This window comes from Rhamphochromis sp. 'chilingali' (assembly GCF_963969265.1).
Source record: "Rhamphochromis sp. 'chilingali' genome assembly, chromosome: 1".
Classification (NCBI taxonomy): domain Eukaryota; kingdom Metazoa; phylum Chordata; class Actinopteri; order Cichliformes; family Cichlidae; genus Rhamphochromis; species Rhamphochromis sp. 'chilingali'.
This window is the reverse complement of record NC_137929.1, coordinates 23,109,063-23,134,740: the sequence shown is the minus strand read 5'-3', so window position 1 is coordinate 23,134,740 and position 25,678 is coordinate 23,109,063. Positions and strand designations below refer to the sequence as shown.

General features: G+C 41.0%; 1 protein-coding gene across 1 annotated transcript in view; it reads left to right on the top strand.

Moving 5' to 3' along the window:
- The window catches only part of fgf11a (fibroblast growth factor 11a), a 105,660-nt gene extending 88,806 nt beyond the window's left edge, over window positions 1–16,854 (top strand). Inside the window, exons 5-6 of the mRNA XM_080891446.1 lie at window positions 11,981–12,179; window positions 14,857–16,854. Coding sequence (XP_080747572.1) covers window positions 11,981–12,179; window positions 14,857–14,999 — 342 coding nt within the window. The 3' untranslated portion in view covers window positions 15,000–16,854. The remainder of the gene's footprint in view (window positions 1–11,980; window positions 12,180–14,856) is intronic.
- Window positions 16,855–25,678: the final 8,824 nt, after the last annotated feature.

The following is a 25,678-nucleotide window of genomic DNA, read 5'->3' as shown; positions in this document are numbered from 1 at the left end:
TTTTGCATTTTGACCCCCACCCCACAGCCCAAACTAAGTCTCATCTGGCAGCTAAGATGTGCAGACACGTGACAAAGAAGGAATGGGGTGAAATGTGAAACAAGGCAGGAATGATACTGAGATAAAGAGAGGATAACAGGATGGTCGGGGGGTAGAAGCCTAATATAAAAGGAGAGATGAAAAAGATATAAAAGGCAGTGTACAGGTAAAGACGGGTTATCTTTGGTTGCCTTTGGAAAATCCCCAAATGCACAGCGAGGGTCTGGCACTCAAGGTGAGAAGCAGAGGACATCCCTCCCTCCGTATCCCTCTGCTTCTTCCCCCTCCTACACCCGCCTGCACCCTCTCCAGCTGTTCTCATCACATTCGGCTTTTTTGTGTGCGCGGGGTTTTTTTCTGCTTATTACGAGTCTGCTTTCTGCTTCATGTGCACTTGTTTATTCATCTTTTGTGCAGACAAATATCATGAACATGTGTTTACAGACATTCATGCTGAATATATTTTGTTCCGGTATCTATGTGTGATGCCACAAATGTCTGTCTGGATATCATGACCATTCATGCCTGATCGAGCTCCTTATGCCGTCCCCTGTAAAAACCAAAATATTATCAACAAAAAGACATTGCCAAAAAAATGTTTCTACTCTCCGTAGGATGGCAACCCAGATGCACGAGAGGGTTCAGCGAGAGGCCAAAAGGTGGAAAACAGAGAAAAGACAGAGGACAGACTTTTAGAAAAAGCAGCTGGGTTGTTATTATCCTGTCAGATAACAAAAAATTCACTGTTCCTTAAAGAGAAATAAGCTCGTTGTATCTGAGAGCAATCTGGATCATGACTTGGATATCCAAATCTGTGGCAGCTGGTGTTCCCCGGTGTCATGTTATTTTATTTATGTTGTCAGATCTCAGTACTTTCCCATGGTTGAGAAAAGTTAACTTTAAACTCAGTGAAGCAATAGACAAGTTTTCTTAAAAATAATCACTGTGGGCTGTAGAGGGAAATGATCCTTAGTTTACTGTGTGGTCAGAAGCCTGTCAGCATCCAGTTGCTGTATTAATGGCTTGGATGAACTTGTGGCTCAGGAGGAACAGCAGGGCATCTACTAACTGGAAGGTTCGTGGTTTGATTCTCCAGTCTGCATGACAATGTATTCTGATTCCCAATACTTTTGTGTGAGTATGTAAATGTTAGGTAGGAAGAAGTGCTTGTGTGAATAATGTTGTATAAAGTCCTTTGAGTGTTCAAGTAGGGCAGAAAAGCGCTATATAAGAATCAGTCTATTTACAAGAACTACAGTTATTAATTTAGGCAATGTCTCAATGCCAATTGATAATTATGAATATTTCTTTAAGTTGCTGCTTTTGTGCTGTTCAATTCAATTCAATTTAATTTATACAGCGCCAACTGACAACAACAGTCGCCTCAAGGTGCTTTATATTGTAAGGTAGACCCTATAATAATACATAGGGTCAGAAGAACCCAACATAAAGAGAAAAACAACAATCTTATGACCCCCTATGAGCAATCAGTTTGGCGACAGTGGGAAGGAAATACTCCCTTTTAACAGGGAGAAACCTCCGGCAGAACCAGGCTCAGGGAGGGCTGGCTATCTGCCGTGACCATAACATACCACCATCTACAAAAGCATTGGACCACACTTCTTAATGTTTGCATTCACATGTCTTCAGTCTCATTGCAACAAATCTATATAGTCAAGTATGCAAACTGCCTTTAAAAACATCTGTGAAAGAATAGCTCATTCCAGGACCACGATACTGTAATGGGACGCCACTGTTACAACAGGTTAGATCAGGAAACGTCTTCCCTCCTACATGAACTGTAAGTGGTTTTACTGCAGAGTGGAAGCGTTCAGGAGCCACGGCAACTCAGCCACTTTAGGAGTTGTAAGTGAAAAGACAGCTTGGATGGACAGTTATTGACCTAAAAATGCATAAATAAAATTAAAAACTGTCACTCTTTATTAATACTTTGAGTTCCCTCTGTCTGTCTTAATAATTACAATAGATGCAGCCTCCTCAGCATCAGCCTCCTCAGATCCAAATGCACCTGAGAATGTTACTGAGAGGCTGTTCAGAAGCAGCTTACACAGTCTTTTGTGAATCCTGTTATTTTTTTGTAGCATACTGTCCTACAGCAATAGAGCATACTTACACAGCTACAATGAGGATGACACATCCTTTTTTCAGAGTGAAGCATCTTTTCGCCTCTGAAAAAAAGGTCCTAACAGCCCCGCGTACAGTGGCAGTCCAAGTCAAGCAGAAAAATGCTGCTTTTAAAACTCAAGCAAACAGGCTCTTTTCTGGTTTGACAAAATTGCTTTGAATGTCAGAGCTTGTTTTTCATTTAATAGCTGTGGATGTTGATGCTTTTTAGCACTCGAGCTGACTAGTTTATCCGCTAGAGAGTACAGCGCTCACTTGGAGATGGAACTTTCCTTACCTAAAAGCTGAGCAGCTGCTTAAATGCACAGTTTGAAAGAATGGCGCTGATGATAGTGCGAAAGAGCAAAGCAGCAGGGCTGTATGTTGTCCATAAACGATATAATAAATGATAATTATGCCTATCTTTAGAGAATTGTTTTTTCCAAGCTCCTGTGATGCTTCCTCAGCTGTTTGTCCTCAATTAAAGTTGTTTTTCTACTCATTTGCTCAGATAATAATCGGCTTTTCTCTAAACAAGCATTTGTGAGGCTAACCTTGCTCTGTGTGCAGATTGTTATCCTCCTGACAAGAGTTGCATCTGTAGGTAAATATTCAACATGCACTTTACAGAGACACAGTCATTGTTGTTTTATTCCTCTGTCACGTATGTCCTCTGCCAAAATGCTGCACTTCCATGGCTTTATTTTGTTAATAAATATTTGAGATTTGAGGTTTTATTAATCAGTCATCTTCATTCATCTTCAGAATAACAACTAAAGTAGAAATATGCACAGAACCAAGAGCCTTTCAGGTGAAAGAAAACAATTCCTGTTCAATTCAGAATATTTTACAACCCAGCTATCTTTTTAAACTTTTGTGCCCTGCAGGATATTTTTATGACACTTCTTTTTTTTTTTTATTCGATTGTGAAGTGAAAAGACAAGATAGATGTGACAGAGAAACGAGGGCTGATAATTTCAGCTGACAGTCGTCTGATGGACTTAAAGTTGTGAAGCCAAATTTGGCCTGTAGACCTTTGTGATGACACGATGCACTCGTCTACATGAAACACAAAGGAGATTAAAATAACTCGGTGTCACTTTGACGCTGATGAAAATGTGCACAGTACAAAAGTTTTGACCAAATACGTTAATGTGCACTCATCTTATAGTAGTCACATCTACTAAATGTAATGTGAATGGAGACGAACCCACAAAGAATTATCAGCAGATTTCTGTAGAGTAGCATCTGTTTACCAAACGCTTGCATGACTGTCCCGCCCTTTTAATGAAATGATTGTGTGAATGTTGTGTTTACAGTTTTTTTCTGCTTGCCCCAAGTGGCTACAGACATTGGTAATCCGATTTTTTTTAATTAAGTTTTCTCTTGTGTGTGTTACGAATACTTGAATGTGATCAACTTAGCAACTGTGACTTCACACTTTAGTTTCTGGACTCTGGATTTTGAAACCTCATGATTACCATTTTGGTCAACACCATGTTAGCTGCATAATTCCAGTCAATGCAATTCCGTTTATTTATGTTTTACATAGTAAAGTAAAGATTCTACAATGATATAGTGAAAACTCCAATAACCAAACGACCCCCTATGGGCAAGCACTTGGAGACACTGGGAAGGAAAAACTCCCTTTTAACAGGAAGAAACTTCCAGAACCTCATGGTGGGGCAGCCATCTGCTGCAACTGGTTGGATGTGAGGGGAGGGACACAGGACAAACGACACTGTGGAATAGAACCAGCGTGTAACTAAGGGTCACCTAATCCAGCCCCAACTATCCGGTTGTTCAGTCTGACGTCACTAGCCGTGTCTGGGCCTAAACTCCGCTGCAGGTCCATATATCAAACGATCACTATGGCATTACTGAGAGTTGAAAAACTGTCTAAAGTCTTTCATCTTTAATAAAATGATCAGCGTTCTGCTCTACCAGGTGTAACAATTGAGTTTAACATCCAGGCATCCATGAAAACGGAATTTATGACATTTAACGGAGTTAGAAGTTAGCAGGAAGTTAGCTCGCTAGCTTCTATCTAAATACAATATAGCATGTCCTGACTGCGGGGTTTTGGAAACAAATTAAAACGTACAGCTCTATTATCACTTCCAACATAAATGAAGACAGAAAACTAAACAGCAGTGACGTTTGTAGGGTTACTGAAGTTGGGCTAGCTGGTATATAATGATGAGCTACGTGACCGCTAGCGCCACAGCTATGTTAGCATAATATAAACAAGCTAACTTTTTTTCCCCTCGATAAAAGTTAACGTGATTGTTCTCGGTGGTCAGGAACAATTGTAATCGCATGGCAGGATGCTGTAAAAGGACCAAACTTCAGCCAGGAGAACAACTGAGATAATCCATCCACAATACGAGGTTAGTCATTCATATACTGCTGCATGGGCTGGGCTGTAGTTACATCCTAAGGTTTTAAAAACTGAGCTTAAATAAATGATTAGTGGTAATAAAAGCCGAGGGAGGTCAACAGTGATCACTGACTGTTTTAGGAGCTTTTTGAGATCAAATAGAAGAAAATACAAAACATTAAACATGTTAACAACACAAAAGCCATATTAAACGCAGACTACTTTAGGCCCGGAAGTAGGATTCGTCACATCATCACTTAACGACTGGATAAGATTGATGCTAGAAGTTATGCTAATGCTAATACGCTTGGTTAGCAAGCTGCACTGTTAAGCTGTACAGCCTAAAATGTACATACTAATTAGTGTAAAACCGAAGCACAAACTCCCCGGAAGACTGTAATACACATCAGACCACATTATTTATCAGATAATTCAATTCAAATGCTCCCAAAGGTGCCAACACCACAACCAAAGTTCAGTTCAGTGATTTCAATGACCAGAGATAAGGCATAGAGCAGGGGTCCACGAGGGCCGGTGTCCCTGCAGGTTTTAGGTTTAGTGTCCTTGATCCATCACAGCTGATTTAAATGGATAAATTACCTTCTCAACATGTCTTGAAGTCCTCCAGAGGCCTAGTAATGAACTAATCATGTGATTCAGGTGTGTTGACCCAGGGTGAGATCTAAAACCTGCAGGGACACCGGCCCTCGTGGACTGCGATTGGGGACCCCTGGCATAGAGCCAAACCTTTTTATATTTTTAGGAATATTTATTTATATACATATAACATATGTTCAGAAATTGTCCAAAGCTAAAATAAAAAAACAACTCCCTTCAAGTAGAGGAGGAGATGGTCTGGGCAAGCTTCGCACATTTCACATAACTTCCTGTACGGGCGCATGAGGCGTCCTGTACTGTAGCTCTTTCCTTAACAGTCGCTGCAATGTTCAAATGAGGTCGCATTAATGTAAAAGTCACCCATATGTGAATGGCAAAGCCATCACTTTAACTGCCTAATGAAGCCGGCAATGTTACATAGTTGATGTCTTAAAAGGACTTTACTGGGTCACAGGAATTAAACACCTCAGCACCTCATCTGATTGGTTTCACTCCACCAAAGCTGTTTTTTTGTTTGCATTTTGATGCAGTTTATTGTGCCTTTAAAAAAAAAAAAAAAAAAAAAAAAAAAACGGAAACTGGATATGATCTGGATCTGCTGCTGGATTTAAATGTAACAATATTTTTTTTAAAGAGATACTAATTCTCATGACAAAGGTTGTAACAAAATATAAGATATAGATAGGAAGAGCACATAATGAGTTGTGTAAGGCAGTCAAACTGTTTGCCCTTGACTCCACAGCCGTGACTTACTCCTGTTGTTATCCAAATGAAGGCTCATTATTTTAGCCCATATTCAGATTATCACAATTTTTCCTTTTAATATGTTAAATAAAACATGTAACACGTATCTCCGACCAGCAGCATCCCCAGGACACAATCCCTAAGTGTCTGTGGCTTTGATTGAGGGCCACTGATTAACCTGCAGTGTCAGCTCAGCTTACAAATTGTTTTAAGTTATTCACGCTTGGTTGTGTTGCCCTGCCGTGTCACATGTCGTATGGAACCCTAATCCAGGTTGTTGTCTTTTTTCTGCACCAGAGCTTGTTGTCTTTTTGCAAAGGTCTCACATAAAGTCCCCCATCTAAGTGAACGTGAGGTTCATTGTTTAATAGCAGCTGTGTTGCTGAGAACAGGGCTGAATGATGTTTTTGATGATAGTAAGAGAGTATTCCTAAAATACTTTCTCAGTTTCTCCTTCCTCAGCTGTCATGTTTCTCCCCTCGTTTCCTTTATCCTCATTTGCTTTTTTAAAATTTATTTATTTTATTTTTTTTACCACACCTCCTCCCCCTGTCCCCCCCCTCCCATCACTCGCCCAGTGATCTGTCCATCCGTCACTATCGATGTCAGTGTGGTGTGTGTATTTGTGTGTGTCTATATGCATGTCATCTGGCACTGGGTGGCCTCCCACTGATGTAAGAGGGATCTGTCATGTCTCTCTGTCACAACAGCAGACACGCATGAGTAGATGTACACACACACACACACACACACACACACACACAAACACACACACACACCTAAATGCGCATGGTGGACTTGTCTCTACTCAGTCTGTTCTTAGTGAATGCATGAGCAATTTTTCCTCTTTTCCTTCCATCCTAACCCCTGAGATTTACTAGACATTTATATTTTTCTGCTAAAACAACCTTCAAGGCTGCCAGTAGGTTGTGGAGTTGTAGAAGTTATTATTTGTTAGGGTTATATCCACTTCTGCATCCAGAGGTATGAAATACAACATGATGGGACATTTCAACTAAACTCTCCTTAAAATGTGGTTTGTTAAAAAGCTGCAGAGAAAGAATCCCTGGGTGGATTCGTGGCTGTTCTCCAGCTCGAGTGGTTTTTAGCAGGCTAAACGAAGCCCTTCAGGGGGTTACAGAGTGACAAGTGGACACCGGTTAATTTTGTAGCATCAGGAGCTACAGCAGCAGCAGAAGCCCCGGCTGTGTGTTTGGAGCAGCACCTGCTGAACACAAGAGGAACTGCACTGGAGATGCTTTAATGTAGTTTGTCTCTTGGATGAGGGGAATGAGGGGTTATTGGGCTCAGGTGACAGATCGTATTCTCTGTTATTAGACTGAGGCTTGTTGGTGTCCTCGGTGAAGAGATACGAGGATGGCTGCCTTTCCTCAGCATTGATGAAGGGGAAATGATCAGTTAGAAAATCAGCCTGAAGTCCACTGAGAGCAAATCATGAAGACAGATGCTCATCTGTCCCCTGTGTGTATGCTGCTTGAATAATGTGTGTTAGTGTTTAATTTTGAAAAGTCTAAACTCTATAAAACAGCATTGCTGATCTCTCCCTGAGTGCATGCTTTTAACTACGTGCACAAAGCTTTCTTCTGCGTACAATTATATGATTTATTTGATATGTTCGATACAGTAGAAGTCATTTTAATCTTTTTTTAGTCACTAATGTGAGATGGAGAAAAATATCTGTTAATTAACTATTTAATAGGGCTGTGATAGACTGGCGACCTGTTGAGTGTGTACCCAGTCTCTTGCCTTAGTACAGCGAGGATAGGGTCCAGTCAACTTGAGACCCTGAACAGGACAATGAACTGAGAAAATGAATGGAATATATTGTAAATATCTAGACCACTGGTGTCACACATACTATGACCTTGGCCTTGATTTGGAAAGTGTGAAATTTGCAGTGAAGTCATGAATTACTCATTAAAAAGCATTTCTAGCATTTCTAGGCATTTCTAATAAAATATGTGGAAAGTTATCCGTATTTTAAGTCTGTATTTTAAATCATTTAACAGGAAATAAAACCCTCTGCTCTCTGTTTTTTAAAGGAGGGGCTGACAGGTATCACTTTGGTTAGTCTTGGATTGTCAGCTTTTTCTTTCTTGTTTCCTTTGTTAGGTTTAAATCTTGGCTGTTTGGCAGGTGAACATTGTCAGGATGTACTTTTTTACACTTGAAGTAACTTGTAATATTTTTTTAACCTGTTATTCAAGATTTTTACTGCTCTGACTGAGTTTAAATCATATACAGGCATGATTCAGACAATCCATCTAACTGAAAAAAGAGTCTTATATGTGCTCATGCATGCAGATATTCACTTTAGTGCCCCACTCCAGATAGTGTGTTAGTTTGAAGGCTTAGTACACTTTTGTGTAGTAATACTGTATATACCGATTGTGTGGTACTGTAGTTACACTTTGACAGCACAGTAAGTGACTCAAATCAAGCTGTTCTCTTTAAACCTGACATTCTTCTTACGCTTTGGGAATGGACTGGCTTTTATATAAGCCAGTTTTCTAGTTGGACTACACTTACTATACACTTTAAGCACTTTATCTACCTCCCATCTACAGCCAGTTTGAAATAAGTTGATCTAACATGCATGAAACCCATACAGGCACAGGTAGAACATGCCGACTCATCACACAGAGGCACCAGCTTTCAAACCAGAAGTCTTCTTGCTACTTGTTATACGTTTAATTCTTATTCGTTTTCAGTGTTACTTTAATATTTTATATTTCTGTATTATTTTTATTGTAGTCTCTGGATTTTGTTTTGTCTCTAAGTTGGGATAGCTATCATTAAGGAGCAGACTGTAGTAAGCCCAGAGTGCCTAAATTGCCGGTGTAAAATGTGGGCTGGCAGATGCAACAACAACTTGATTGTCTTAAAACCATACTTGACTGTGTACTGAATGGAGATCTTTTTCCTTAACTAAGATTTTTGAAACCCATGTTTAAGATGTCAACACTTATTTTAGAAGGAATTCAAAGCACTGGCTAACCATATATTTGGTCTTACCCACGCCGAACTCTTAGTTTGTTTTTATTTTCTGTCAGCATAGACACTGAGTCAAGATGACAGATGAGGGAGCAGCCTGCCCTTTAACATCAGTCTGCACCTCAGCTTTGAGTGGACTTGGCATTTTGTTGAGGCTGAGATGTTAAGAAGACACCAGACACTCACAAGCACATTTTGCACATCTAGCAAAAACACAGTAACTGTTATAAGAAATGGCCCAAGAAATTTAAAATGTGGGGGAAAGTAGCCCTGATATCTGGTTTGCTGCTGACATGACACATGCTTAACAGAAAAGTCACAATGATCTCACACACATAACTGCACCATTAAGTTACAGTGAAGGTTTACCTCAAAGCAAACTTAAAATAGTTCGAGTAAAGGTCAAAATTTGAAACAGCTAAAATATCCACAAACCACCAAAACAATCTCTTTTCATATACAATTAAAACGCTTATATTCTCTGGTGTGGTTATACTGTAGTGTATGGTTTCAACAGAGTTCAACACACTGAACAGGAATATGTCATGAGTCACTCTTGTATGCTTTTCATACAAGTTTCACACGAGACAGATACAAACTTCATAAGATTTATATATATCTTTTCCATATGGGTAGCAGCAGTCCCCAACCCCCGGGGCCGGTCCGTGAGTCGTTTGGTACCAGGCCACGAGAGTAGAGCCTCGGGTGTGAAATTTATAGTTTTTTCTCGTGTTGCAGTTGTGTCTTATTTTGAAAGAAATAATTACGTGTTACTATAGCGACCAGAGATTAATTAAGGGGCAGAGAGGAGGATGTTACTCTCAATGTTGTTGGCAGATTTCAGGAGGACGCTGCTAATAAAGTTACACAATTACACAGCGAATTTGCGTTTATTATTATATAATAAATACCACAGTTTTTGTCTTGGGCGTATCATTTTATTGTGTTGTATTTATCTGCAACACCTTAAAGGCCGGTCCATGAAAATATTGTCTTACATTAAACTGGTCCGTGGTGCTTAAAAGTTTGGGGACCGCTGAACTATAGTGATGCCGTGAGAATAAAGGCATGTTAATTGTACGTGAAGAGTGAGGGCCTTGGAGCTGTTTTATGTTTTACCTGATATAAAATGCACCACCAATCCAAGTGCTCCTTTTAAAACAGTTTAAAAATGACGTTTGTTAGAAAGCTGTAGGGAGCACTGCGTCAACACACTGGTCGCTCAAAATGATTTAGAACTTTTTGGAAGTGGAAAGACTGTCGGAGAGGCAATGAGTGAGGATTGCTTTGATGCACCTGAAGTCATCATATATGTCATCATATATCTTCAAATGTAGATGTGCCTGCACATGATGGCACTCTGGAGCAGTTCAAGTCATTTCCATCAAACGTTCTCCCCTGAGGAAACTGAGGACTTCACAGTAGGACCCTGTGTTGAAAACATGGTCCTTGTTGGAAACTGTGATGTGGGCCAGTTCCACTTTTCAAAAAATGTAATAAATGGGGTGTCCCAAGAAAATGAAAAAGTAAAGCAGAAGAGTTTCCATGTGAAAATTATACCAGGAAATTACATTGACAGGAGTGCAAGAACACTGGGTATTAGAATACAGTCAGTTTATACATCTGTGTTCACAACCCTGCAATAAAGTCTTTAAAGATCCTGCACAGAAAAAATGTCAAAACAGCAGAGCTGATGAAACATCCACTGAAAACTATAACAAGTTAAAATAAGCCAGGGTTATCTTTAAAATCCTTAAAGCACACAATTTAATGCAATGTGATCACTTTGTGTTACTTCTCCTAATCATGTGACCTTTTGTAGTCTGCAAAATAACAGAGCCTATCACAGAAAAGATGCTGCATCTTACCACACTTGCTTACTTTTGAGGATCTCCTAAATTTGCTTATCTGTTTCAGGTTCAGTTTAATTCACATAATTAATCAATTAATGGTCTTGAGCATGCATGTCTGATGATGGTGGTGGTGGGGTGGTAATGAGCTGCTGATCAGCTTTAAAGTTACCTTACAATCCTTTAAAGTTCCTACACACACACTGCACAGAGAAGATGAGACACATCACACTGCAGCGAAACGAAGTTAATGATAGCAATCTGATTACACCTTCAGAGACACTGCAGACCTTTGGATTTCACTCTGTGCTAATAGAGCTAAGGTAATGGGTGGGCAAGGGAATGAATGGCTGTCTAAGTGAATGGATGTGTAATTAAAGAATGGGCGATACAGTCGATGTAATTAGCTTGTTTATGTGTGGTACAATGGATATGGGCAGGCGTGAGGATCTGGGCCTGGAATGGAAGACGGAGAGAGGGAGACGAGATAGGAGACGGCGAGGAGGGGCGAGAGTGGGAAGGAGAGAAAGAGAGGGAGCAAACTCCTTATTCAGGCCTTTTCTGCTCACCCGTCACATCAAGGCTCGAAATCAATCCTGCAAATTGGTTTGTTCCTGGACAAGGTTACCAAATGACGGAGGGATGGAGAGAATGAAGTGGAAGAGACACGGAATATGAGATAGAGAAGGAATATGTGAGAGCTGTAACCAGAGATTGTGGGGAGGACGATGAAGGGGAGGAGGGTGGGGATGTCCCGCTGTTGACGTATTGCCTAATGCGGGGGCTCTGTGTGTGTATGTGTGTGTCTGAGTGTGTGTGTGAGCTGAAGGCCAACAGCGACGTCATTAAACTATGAAGAAGGTGAAGGATCCAGTTGATTGTTGTTTGTTACAGGTAAACCGTAGAGACTGAGTTATGACCTGCTGGCTCACAAAACACTTTGTCCGTATGGCAAAGAGGCATGTACATGTTGGGACTGAGTTTGTCTGTGTGTGTGTGTTTGTGTGTCTGTGTGCATGCCACAGATGTTCCTGTAAACCTGTCACAATGAAATGTGGAACCCATTTCCTCCCATTCCCAGCTGAGCCAGTGGAACCGGAGAGTAAATATATAAATAATAGAACAGATAAAAAATGATGCAATCTCCAAATGTGTTATTCTTCTCCATTGACCTGACGTGTCTTTTTGTGTGTGTGTGTGTTGCTTACAGGAACACTTTACACCTGAGTGTAAGTTTAAGGAGTGTGTGTTTGAGAACTACTACGTCACCTACTCATCCATCCTGTACAGACAGACCCAGTCAGGGCGGGCTTGGTACATCGGCATCAACCGGGACGGCCAAGTCATGAAGGGGAACCGCGTCAAGAAGACGAAGGGAGCTGCTCACTTCCTGCCCAAGCTTATTGAAGGTAAGCTTGTACGGTATGTACATGTAAAGCATGTTGCTCTCTATCATAAAACAATAAAAATTTCAATTTCAACAAGGGGGCAAAGAAAAAGATCTAAAATAAAAAGACAAAAGGTCATACAGAAGGAAAACCAAGGATAACACAAAAAATAGCAACTGTAACAAAGGAAGCAAGAAATTTCATCAGTCCAGAAAACTTTTTACTTTCCTTAACCTTCATGCAGGATATGAAAATAATAAAGATACAGGATAAGTTATAGAGATTAAAAGTTACATTAAAATGATCAACGTGATCACTTCACGTTGATCATTTTTCAAACCCCCATGAATAAAGTAACACTCATAATCTACTCATGACCTCAATCCATTGTTGAAAAGTTTGAACACATCAGCATGTCAGGAAATTACTATATCATCATAATCTGAGTCACAAATGTGAATCATGTCTTTTCTGTAAATGAGTTTTAGTGCAGAACATTAGATGCATGTATTGAGATCATATCATCAATTATTAGAGAACATACCGCTGAAACTTGTTATCATCCTTTTCTTCTCTTTTATGCTTTATGAGTAGAATTTATAACAGCAACAATAAAAACCTACAACGTTTTTCAAAAGCCATTTAATAGTGCATGATATTTCCTCGTTGCCCGGCACAGAACAGGTGCTGCACCTGCAGATAGTGAGCATGGATCAGTGCACACTCAGCGATGGTGGGGTTTATAACCCATGCCCACTAAGGCTTTATTTGATGATTTTCAGTGTTTATTTACTCCTGATTTTCTAACTGTTGTGTGTAGTCTATATTTTGTATAACCTGTACAGCACTGTGGTCAGCTGAGATTGTTTTGAATGTGTTATGCTGTAGAAATAAACTTTGACTTGATTTGACCTAAGACAGTGCAACCTACAAGGAAAAACACCAGCAGAAGTGGCAAAAATGAATAATAGAGGATCTATTGCTGCTTTTCTATTATGTTATAATGTCCACTCCCTAAGCCAGGATCTGGTTTCTTCCTGTTAGAAGGGAGGTTTTCCTTCCCACTGTCGCCAAATGTTTGATCTTAAGCTAAATTTAGACTTCTGCAGGAAACCTACGTCCTAGCTGGTAACCAGAAACTGCTTTAATCCCTACACCACAACCTTCCATGCCTTTAGACTTGTTGTGGTATACGTCATCCCAGCGTGTAGTTACATTTCTCAGAAGAAGCACTCAAGGTTACGTAGAAGGTTGCAGCGTAGGGTTAAAATAGGGTTCTGGTTATGGCGTCAGTTACTCTATGCCGCATTAGTATTAGTATAATTCACGTGTTATGGGGTCATCTGATTGTGTGTTTATTCTCTGTATTATTGTAGGGTCTTATCATAGGGTCTTTACTTCACACTATAAAGGACTTTGAGGCGACTCTTACTCGACTCGATTTTCTTATTGTGATTGTATAAATAAAATTAAATTGAATTAAAAGTAATCCATATTAGCCAGTATACTGTATATATTCAATTCAATTTTATTTGTACAGCCCCAAATCACAACAACAGTCACCCCTAGGCTCTTTATATTGTACACTGTAAAAAAAAAAGTAATATAAAAGTATTTTACTGTGTATTTTACAGTTTTGTACTGTTCTTCTAGATTATCATTAAATTTACATAAATAGACTGTGATTTTACATTTCAAATGTAAATTAACGTAAAATTACTGTAAATGTCATAAAACATAATTTTCTTGTTTTTTAAATGTATCTGTCTGTACATGTGCATATTTAGATTGTTAAAATACTTTCACAAATGTATCATAATTTCACAAATATGTGTAAGTTATTTGAAAGATTGAACTGTTAAATTCAAATGTAATGCTATGGAAAAATATATAAAATAATTCCTATAAACTTTTTTTTTACATCAAATAATTATTATTATTGTTGCGATTTAGGGTGATCGTGGCTCAAGAGTTGGCAGTTCGCCTTGACACTCTCGGTCGTTGTGTCCTTGGGCAAGACACTTTACCTACCGCCTACTGGTGATGGCCAGAGGGGAATTGTAAAGCGCTATATCAATGCAATCCATTATTATTTAAACCAACTGTTAACTGTATATTTCTGTACATTTAAGTATTATTATTCACATTGCCACATTCATTGACCTTGTTTATGGGTAATTTCATTGTTTAATCACGTTAAAATGTTCCTAATTTAATGTTTAAAAGCACTTGAAAAAGGCAAAATCCCATGTAAAATTAGGGCAACAAACTGTATTGTCATTACTGAAAATAACCGTATTTTTATGGGAAAGTTATTTTCTGTTATTTTCTGGTATAATTTTGGCGCCCCAGCTGCTGGAATATTACTGATTTTTTAGGATTTTTTTTTACGTTGTAAGGTAGACCCTACAATAATACATACAGAGAAAAACCCAACAATCACATAACCCCCTATGAGCAAGCACTTGACAGTGGGAAGGAAAAAGTCCCTTTTAACAGGAAGAAACCTCCAGCTGAACCAGGCTCAGGGAGGGGCGGGGCCATCTGCCATTACCAGTTGGGGTGAGAGAAGGAAGACAAGATAAAAGACATGCTGTGGAAGAGAGCCAGAGACTGATATAATATACTGTATGCATTTATGTGTCCAATCTTTCTAATTTTTCTTTCTCCCTCCCCAAAATAAACTTGCCTTGCCCAGTGGCTATGTACAGGGAGCCCTCTCTACATGACGTTGGTGAACAGAGTCCGCCCAGAAAAACGCCCAAGACCTCCAGTGATTCGCCTGTGCTCCAGAACGGCAAGAAAGATCCTCAATCCAAAACCAAAACCTCCTCCTCCTAGCGCTCAGAGACACAGGAGAGAGGAGTGGTAGACAACACGTGGACAATGGGCACCAGCGGACACCTGAACAAGTTTGTTAGGGCTACCCTCCCCCCCACATGCTGCCTGTAATACTGATCCCATAATGCACTGGTGACAAACTGGGTAAAAAGCAGAAGCAAGTCCAGGCAGAGTGGAGTTGGCCAGTGGGAGGCCCCTTTTACCTTTACAGAAGCCCATTCACACCAGCCCACCATGTTCTTATTTAATGACCTTTATGATTAGCAGAGCCTGGGATCTAAAAGCAATAACTCCGCAAAGAGGTGAAAAGTGGCCTAACATTGTACAGCATGTCACCACAGCGTGTTCAACCAGCTGGAAGGGAAAACCCCCCACACCCTCTAGACATCATCATTGAGATCCTTCCAGTCAACCAAATATCCAAACAAAGTCTTCCTGGGTTTAACACAAAGAGTGCACTGGGTAAATCTGTCCCTCTGCTGCACATGCTCCACAATTGGGTTACGTCTTTATTCCCCTATGGGGTTTAATGCTAAGGTTAGCTTGACAAAGAGTCATGCTAATGTGAGGCTGTCACACAGACCCTTTGGTTCTAAAGCCATCTGCTCACTCCACATCTTCAGCGTGTGCGTCAGCAACTTTGTGAGATAGCCTGAATATGAGTCAGTCCTATATGCGTGTGTGTGTGTTCCCTTCTTCCATTCACCTTTGCTACGATTTTATTAGTTCGTGACATGGACTCAATTTTCCACTCTGCGGCACAAGAAAGCCCCTCCCTCCTCTGCGGCTCCGTTAATGGAGTCTGGGACTGATCAGAATCTTTCGACCCTTAAACGAGGGGTCAAAAGCTCCCCCGGCACATTGCGTAACCGCATAACCCACACTCATTTATACACTTACATCTACACATGCATGTTTGTGGTTTGTGCAGCACGTGCACACACTTTAGAGCCCAGATGTCCATGAGCATCGGCCGCTGAAAACCATCTCACACCTTAACACACTTAGCAAAGTGACACGCACGCTCGTGACTGCGCCCACTAACATGACACAGTGGTGAGTGTGTGTACGGGTTCTGGGAGATGATGAGGATATCATCAGCGAAATGGGTTGGTAATGGAGCCTGGCTGTGCGGTTTGTGATTGTGCTGCAATAGCTGTTTTCACTGTGGCCGGCCATGCATTGCACAAACCCTCAAGGGCCACACACTATCTGTGCAAATCATCTTTTGTTTCACTGCACACACACAAATACACACACACATATATATAGAAATGCCAATTTTGTATTTTTTCATCATACTCTGCCATCATGTTCAGGGGGTCTGACTTGAGATTTTGACCTAATTTTGTGTGAAATAGTCAATATTCACACATACACTGATATTCCAGTGAAAGGCTAAAACTAACAGAACAACCTTTCATTGGATATAAATCACAATCAGTAATCCTTTTAATTGGATTTAATGTCAAGTGGCTGTCTTGAAACTAAAGATAAATAATATATGACAGCTGGCTACGCAGCGCTGTGAGTAAAGTAGTCTGAAAGTGTCTGCATTTTCTGAGTTTTAAGCTGTTTCACTAATTTGTCATACACTAAGAGTTATCTTGCATCCGTATGAGAATTACACTTCCCCAAATTTTCGCGCTGCATAGCATTGTTCAAATAAACCGTGTTTATTCCTTAAAGATAAAGATAAAGTTAGAAGACATTATGGAAAGCAGCTCTGGTGGAAAAAGCTCAGTTCCCCCTGAGCAATGAGGCAGCAATACTCAAAAAATAAAAAAATGCCCAAAATGCTGACTTTAAGTAATTTGATTTAATGTAAGTTTCCATCTATTATTTATTTATTTTATCATGTAAGTACAATGTAAAAGGTTCACTTTAATGGTCAAATGAAATTTAGTTGATTGATATACCTTCGGTTTATACCAAGGTGATCCTTATTTGAATAAAAACCTTTGATTTTAGAAAGATTTAAAAATTTTAATTTTAATTTTTAAACTTGTAGTTTTCAGGTATAAGTTTGGGAGTTTCAAAAGTTACATTTTCAGAGACTTTATTTGCATGTATTCCCAGATATCAGTTTGGGAAGCAGATTGTACTTTGAAAGAGTACAATTAAATGAACTATGCCACCAAATTGCATTATGGGAAATGTAGTAACTAATGATCTGTTTTGCTGGAACCAAAGTCAGGATTTCTTCAGCTTCTTCTGCACTGATTTTTCATATAAAGTTCCCATACTTCATACATAAATTAGTGTAGGGTACTCAGTTAAATTACTGTAACATTAACTAAAGAAACTAATGCCGGGGAATCATTTGTTAATGTAATTTTTAACATTTTTAGAAATGAACTCTGCAGTTTTTTGGGGGTTTGGTTTTATAGTAAATCTCTCCCAGAGAGTTTGATTTTGATGCAAAGAGGAATTCAAGCCTTCTTTACTTGTCACGTCCTTACAGTTATTATTTAGAGCTTATATACTGTGATCCCATGATATGACTGAGGCAAAAATAATTAAAGTTGTATGAGCATAGATGATGGTACAAGAATGATGGCTCTGAAAAAAGGAAACTTAAGCGTCTCACATCTTTTTGCCAGTGTTTATTTGTTAGCCTGTCCTGGTAAAGAAAATCACTAGCATATTTAATATTTCACTCCTTTCTTTCCGGAGACCTTGTTTGGTGCATTTCCATTTGTTGTTTCCATTGAACACAAAAAGCAATCATTTTTCATATCAAACTTGCTACAATATGCCAGGCAGGGTAATTGTTTCTGCCTTATGTTTATGTACTGTGGGAAGCGAGGGAGCCCTTTGTGTTCGGGAGGTAAAGGCGAGGCGAGATTGATGATCAGGGCAGAGGGAGAGAGAGAGAGAAACAAAAGAAATGAGCGAGAGAAGAAGAGAAAATTTTAGGGAGGATAATTATGATGATGAGCACAACAAAAAGAGATTTAAAAGGGAATTATGCTAAGGTGGACACTCTTGCCTGAAGACACACATTTACTAGCGCTTCTCCTTATGCGCGTAATCCTCTGCCCCCATGCAACCTGTGGTTGTAAATAATAATAGCTGATAACCCAATCAGGATGGAGGCGAGGGTGCTGAGCAATGTAATCTTCTACCTGAGAATTGAAGCAAATTGTACCTCTGCTTTCCTGAAGGAAGAAAGGAAGGAAGGAAAGAGCAATCCAGTGAATACTTAAAGGAAAGGAAGTGGTCTGAGAGAGAGGAAATAAATAAAAGAGGGGGTGAAGGATATAAAGGAAGGTGATTCAATACATATATGATTTAAAATAATATATATTTTTTAATTTATTGTACTTAAGCTACTGTTAAAACCTCACTTTCACACTGAAGACCTTAATTAAACTGTTAAATAGACATTCAGGTTGATGTGTTTGACCAGACACCCTCCCTGGATCACACGATCCAGAACACAGTGTTTGACTATTATTTGCAGAGTAATTAGTGTTTAATTAAAAGAGGCTCCCTCCTCCCAGAACTGAAGCAAGTCTGTCTGAGACTGGATTCTCTTAGATGGAGAGAGGAGTAACTCAACAAACAGAGCTTTTGTAACATCTATATTATGTATTTTAAGGGCTGGGAAATCTATGTTCCAATATTTTTTTATGTATGTCTCATGACTGTTGTTTTTGGGTTTTAAAAGGAGGTTAAGGGCTAAAGTTTTAGTTTAAATAATCTTTGTGGAAGAGTTTAAGGAGCACGGATTTCACACAGATTATTTTTACCATATAGATAAACAAACGTTTGAAAGTGTGTTCAGACAGAGCACCACCAAAGGCATTGGTGTTACGATGATAAATGACAAACTTGGCTCGTGTGTGCAAAGTTAAGCCGCTGTAGGAGTGCTTTAATCCTGCATTCTCTCTAATGGCCAGCAGGGGGCGACTTATCTGGTTGCACGAAAACGTCAGATTCTATAAAAGCCTTTGGGACAATGACCCAAAACCTCACTCCATGACGGTCTCGTTTGCTAGTTCCAAGATTTAATCCCATGTAGAGAGAAAAAATGCTAAAGCTCAAATCAGTGGATAAGAAAAATGAAATAATCTTTTCTCAAGCATTTTACAAAACTAACTATAAAGCACTATTCTACAAACAAGTAAAAAGCATATACCAGTTAAGGGCAAGCCAGTGCATCTCTTTATGTTTATGTGAGAGCTCAGCCATTAGCTCATCTTGCCAGGAACTATGCGGTCACCCTCTATTCTAGAATACTGTTGATATTGCTACATTCATAAAGGTAATTATAAAAGTAGCTTTTTTTTTTTTTAGCCCACAGCTGTTTTCATTTGCTAAACCAGTCCTCATCTCATCAAAAAGGTGCCCCGTGTCCTGTCTGAACACACCTCTGAGGGTAAAGTGACTGTGATGAAGTCTTGATCCACATTTTTAGGTTTGTGGTCTTTTGACAGAAAACCTTCGATACAAAGCTAAAAAGAACGTAAGAAGCAATGAAAGTGGAGAGGTGTCAATATGGGAAATGTGGGGTCCTGCTAGTTTGGATCTTGTCTCGTGAGAGTGAGAATATCTTTTTTAGTCCATTTGTAATCCTTTCCTGACTCTTAAATACAGAAAATCACTGGAGGGGCCCTTTAACTTTCAAAATAAAAGCTGCATGAGAGCAAATAAGGAAAAAAATATTAAATTTTTATGGAGTAAGTGTAGGGCTGTGAACATTTTGTGTCATGCCTCATGTCATGTCATACAGTGACTTTAAAGCCAAACTTTTGTTAAACCAGTCCATCTTTGTCACTTCACTGACCCCACGTCAGTCAACACTGACATCTAGTGAATGATGGATTCAAAGCTAACTAAACTTCGGTGTGTTTTGCATGTGTGTGTGTGTCGATTCAGCAATTAAATGCAATCCATTAGAAATGATCCATCAGCCACTTAAAGCTGGATCAGACATCTGAGTGTCCCACTGTAAAATATGTAGACACGTTTGATTTTTATCCGACTGTTATTTAAATACTAGGTGCAGCCTGATTACTGATGTTAGTACCCATATTTTTTAAGTAACAACTCAGATTTCCAGTTAATAATATCATCGTCATTATTGTGATTTTTTAAGCTCAACTGAGAAGTAATCAGATTAATCCTGGAAGGTTTTATCTGTTATTTTTAGTCTATTTCAAGCTATGGTGGTGATCTTAAAGAGGATGTTGCTTTGTTTGCAGTCTTATTGATTTTACTTTTGCGGTGGCAGAAAAGTAGAATTACTAAATCATTTATAGCGGGTGGAAGGTTTGTGTGGCCACACGTGTTTGCACCGGTTTGTGTGTGTGTGTTTTATGCTGTGTTCGTACACACCTTCTTTTCCCTCCGTCTCTGTCCTGCGAGTCTTTTGTGAAGCCTGAAATCAGCCCGTCCGCTCTCAGCCTTCAGGCTTCACTTCAAACGACTCTGCGTAAATTACAGGATGTAAAGTTTGCCATTTCTCTCGGCGGCCGTCTCTCTGAGCACATGTTTGATTAGTGGACACCCCACTCCCCTCCCGTGGCTGAATTTACTGCTTTTAACTGGCTGATGAATGTCTCCGGATTCAGCTCTAAGCGTTAAATATTGGCCCTTTGGTGAGCTCGGCGTCACTGCTTCTTTATATATGAAAGGGATGGGGAAGGTGTGCCAGCTTGCGCCTAGATATCGAAGGGAGCTAAATGATGTCTATCTGATGCAGCTGCACCCTTCACACACACACACACATACGCACACACATACGCACACACCTCTCCCCCCAGGGACTCCCTTCCCTCCCATTTCTCCCGAGTCAGGGCCCTCCCTGCTTACTGAGCGAATTACAACTGCAGTGAGAGTGAGAGGGTCATCTGGGGTTGTGAAGGACTCAGAGAGAAAGAGAGAGGCATGTGTCACATACTGTAGAGTGGCTACCTCGCGCCTCAAAGCCTCTCTTTGAAGTTCCATTTCCTCTCGGCGAGCCTTTTTTGCATACAGCTAATATGACTTCCCTTTGACCTGGAGGCAGCGCGTTTGTGTGTGTGTGTGTGTGCAGATATCCCACCTACCAATTCTGGTAATCGTATGTAATGTTTGTGTAGCTGTTACTGAATATTTCTGTGTGTCCTTTATGTGTATCCAAGCAGAGAGAGAATAAAGTACAGAGAGCGAGAGAGAATAAATCAAGAGGCCAAATCAATAAGCATGAGTCCTTGGGCAGAAAGCAATAAACTCTTATTAACAAGGTGCAGCCACATTATCTGGGAGGGTGTGGAAAAAAGGGGAGAAATATTGATATAGAGAAAACAACTGCGTGTTTTATTAGAGCTTTTATTTTTCTAACACTTTGCCCTCTTTTGTGTGTGTGTGTGTGTGTGTGTGTGTGTGTGTGTGTGTGTGTGTGTGTGTGTGTGTGTGTGTGTGTGTGTGAGCTAGCAGAGCTGTTTAAGCGTGCGTGCGTGCATTACTTCGAGGTGGAGTCCCCTCACCACATCTGCAATGCAGCAGAAAACACAAAAAAAAGAGAAAGGGAGGAAGAGAGAGACTCACGTGCTCTGACAAAAGAGTGACGCCTTCCTCGGGTGTTTTTTTTTAATGAAAAAAAAAAAAAGCTTTTAAATTTGAGAGCTGGAGTATTCAATGTCACACCCTGAGAAGCATTAATGAAACTTCAGCTATAAAAGTTTTGCATTTTTGTTGTTGCTTTTTTTTCTTTTTTTTTAAAGGCACACCCCACGATCTCTGAACACATCTGCATTGCACACACACACACACACACACACACACACACACACACACACACACACACACACACACACACACACACACACACACACGCACACACACACAACCCCCTGCATAGCCAGCGCAGATGTGGCTAAATCAGGTGACCTTTACAAGCAGATCATGGAAGGACTTCACCTCTTACAAGCTAATGCACCATCCACGCTTTAGTGGTGACTTTACTCTGTAGTGTTTCTTTACCTGTTTTCTAAAGTGTCATTTGTCAATCTAAGTACTTTGGGTGACTCTCGTGGAATTACTGTGATTTATAATGATATGATGTGAGGTCACATGTGATCCACGTAACTCCTGGTTAGTCACATTCACGTGTGTTTGCTGATTTGATGTGGTTTTGTTGCTGTTTAAATACATATCTGTGTCTTTTACTCTCATGTTGTGGAACTAAAAAGCTAGATCTGTAAAGAATGAGAATTGTGGGGTTTCAAACCCTCTCCTTCCGATCCCCCAGAATCCACCTGTCTGTCACGTACCGCCTGACTGACCAACCTCTGACCTTCACTGTCATCTGTCCTTCAAACATGCACACGGACACATTTCACGTGTGTGTGTGTGCTTGTGTCTGTGTGTTATTCTCTGATCAATCTGTCACTCGTTTTTTTTCCGTTCTGTTGGTTTTTATGGACGATCCAACTTATTGTGAGTCTTCCAGAAAGAATTTTAAGGAAATCATCTTAACATTATTTTAATGTTAGACATATTCTTGTCTTCCAAATGCAAAAAGAGTGCTTCAGTCTTCCAGCTATCAAAGCCACAATGACACTATTTTTGTATTCAAAATGGGGCAAAAAATATATCTATATATCTCTCTATATAAATATATACACGCAAATGTGGTTGGGGTGCAGTAACTCCCTCTGTTGCTGGCAAGGTGGAACAACACAACATTGAAACACCATCCAAACCCATGGATCGCTTGGAGGAAGGAGCTGAAAAGGACTACAGAGAGCCCTGGGAGTTCGGAGACTCAGACTTGTGGGCTGAGATGGAGGATCACAGATGGGCTTGACTACAAGCATGCATGCGCCAATCATTTACTGGACACCTTCAAAGAAACAATCCTTCCCCAATATTTACTCTTTGACACCCTTTAACCCCTTGACCCTCCCCCTCTTCAACACTTCTACTATCCCAAACTCTTCTCTCTGCATTTGCTATATGATCTGTATTTATTTCTATAATAACTTACCCAAAGTCAAAGGAGACATATTATTGGATATAATTGAATAAAACAAACTAATATATTTGTATGATTGTAACACTGGTCTCTGGAGTTTTTTTCTCTTTTTAATCAGGTCTTCTGTATCATTACATCTGCTTATTAGCTCTATGTTTGATTTATTAAAAAAACATCTAAATATCTACATACATATACATTCAATACATGCAAACCAAGTCAATTTAATGTCCATTTAATGAGCAAGAAGATACTTTTGGATGTGCCCTTATTTCCCAAAGTGAGACTGCAGCAGATGGCTCCACTACAGTTTACAATATGATATAGTATGGAAGATGGATGTAAATGCCCCCTGGTTATGTAATCCACACGTTAAAACCTCAATATTAGCCATTTTTGGGAGATAAATGTTACCATATTTGATGGAAGAGTAGAGTGTGAATTTATCAGCTTGGTTAGGAAGCTGTCTTCATAAACTCTAACACTCACAGTCACAGCCAGTCGAAGTAATAGACTAATAAAACACAAGAAGAACTCGGAAAGCACAAACCTCTGCCAAGGTAATACTTACTTTTATGGGAACAACATTTTATTTATGTAAATTTATTTTGTTGCTTTTAAAAATACTTTAAAATTTCAGTGCTGTAAAAATCAGATAAAAGGAGCATGACAAACTGTTACTTTGATTCCACAGACATTCTGTAGGAGTAGTAATGGATAACATGAATAACTTGCGCTTATTAAATATTATTCTAAAATATATTTCTAACTAACTGGGCACTCTTTCTTTTGACAATACTTTCTTTAAAGATATAAAGCATTTTGGGTTCAGCTTGAAAGAAAGCCAGATTTAAAACGCACAAGTGAGATCAAATGTGATATGATTTTTTGAATCTTTATGCAGCATATGTTGATAATACACACTACAGTTATTAAGACGCTAGCTATAGGTTATAAGGCTTTTTGTCTGTTTTTGACCAATACATCATTGCTTTGGATGACCTTAGTGTGTCATGAATCGCTGTGCGGCAGGCGGGAGTTGGACCCAAAATGCAGGACTCACAGACTCGAGGGAATGAACTCAAAACACAGCTTTATTTGCCGGTAGAACAAACATACAAACTAAACTAAACTGGGAAGCCACAAACTAAGAACTTACAGCAAGACACAGGGAGATCCACACACAGCATGAGGGACGACGTCACGCCGAACAGAGGGAGACGCAGACAGAAATACACAGAGGGTTAACGAGGAAAGTGGGAACACAGGTGACACTGATAATCATAACGAGACAGGGCGGGGTGAACTGAACATGACATGTACAGGCGTGAGAGTCACAAAGTAAACAGGAAGTGCACAGAGGTTCAGACAGGAGGAGAGAGAGCACGGGGAAAACACAGACATAACGGGCTGGGGAAACATGAAACAACCACAAAGGGAGACGAGGGCTCATAAATACACAGGGCACACAGGGGGGGGAGAGAGAGCACGGGGAGAACTTGGACATAATGGGCAGGGGAAACATGGAATAAAACATATGGAGAGACGAGGGCTCACAGATACACAGAGGGGCACACAGAGGGGCACACAGGGGGTAAAAGCCATGAAGGGAAAACACTTAGGGAACACCACAACAGGGCAACTCAGAAAACATGGCCTAAATAAGGAACAAAATACAAACATACAAGAAAACTAAGAACACTGGGCCAACATGGCCCAGGACCATGACAGTACCCCCCCCCCCTCAAGGGCTGGCTCCCGACAGCCCAAACCCGAGAAACAAAACAAAAAACAACCCACCCAGGGCGGGAGGCGGGGGACCGGGACGGAGGGACCAGAACGGGAAACAAAAACAAACAACAGAAGACACAGGAGCACATGACCACAGTCCAAATAAAGTTCAGGGGGCCGACCCAGAGCCCACAGGCACAAGAGTTCACGGGTCACACGGTCGGGGGGCCGACCAGGTGGGTGGCACAGGTGACAGAGCTGGTCCGGAGGCCGGCCGTGCGCAAGGCAACGGCGGCGACGAAGGAGGAGACGGAGCAGTTCAGGGGGCCGACCGCGCGCAAGGCAACGGCGGCGGCGAAGGAGACGGAGCAGTTCAGGGGGCCGACCGCGCGCAAGGCAACGGCGGCGGCGAAGGAGACGACGGAGCAGTTCAGGGGGCCGACCGCGCGCAAGGCAGCGGCGGCCCTCCAGTCTCAGGCGTGCTGGCCATGGCCTGGTGGGCACAGGACCAGTCGAGGCAGGACCAGACGAGGCAGGACCAGACGGTGGCGATGCGGGGGCCGGACCAGGCGAAGCACGGGCGGAGGCCGGACCAGACGAGGACGAAGACTCGGAGGCCGGACCAGACGAGGTCGCAGAGGCCGAGGCCGGACCAGACGAGGTCGCAGAGGCCGAGGCCGGACCAGGCGTAGCAGAAGCAGAGGCTGAGACCGGACCAGGCGTAGCAGAAGCAGAGGCTGAGACCGGACCAGGCGTAGCAGAAGCAGAGGCAGAGGCTGGCCCAGGCGTAGCAGAAGCACAGGCAGAGGCTGGCCCAGGCGTAGCAGAAGCACAGGCAGAGGCTGGCCCAGGCGTAGCAGAAGCACAGGCGGATGCAGCCGGACCAGGCGTAGCAGAAGCACAGGCGGATGCAGCCGGACCAGGCGATGACGAAGACTCGGATGCAGCCGGACCAGGCGACGACGAGGCGGTCGCAGGTGGC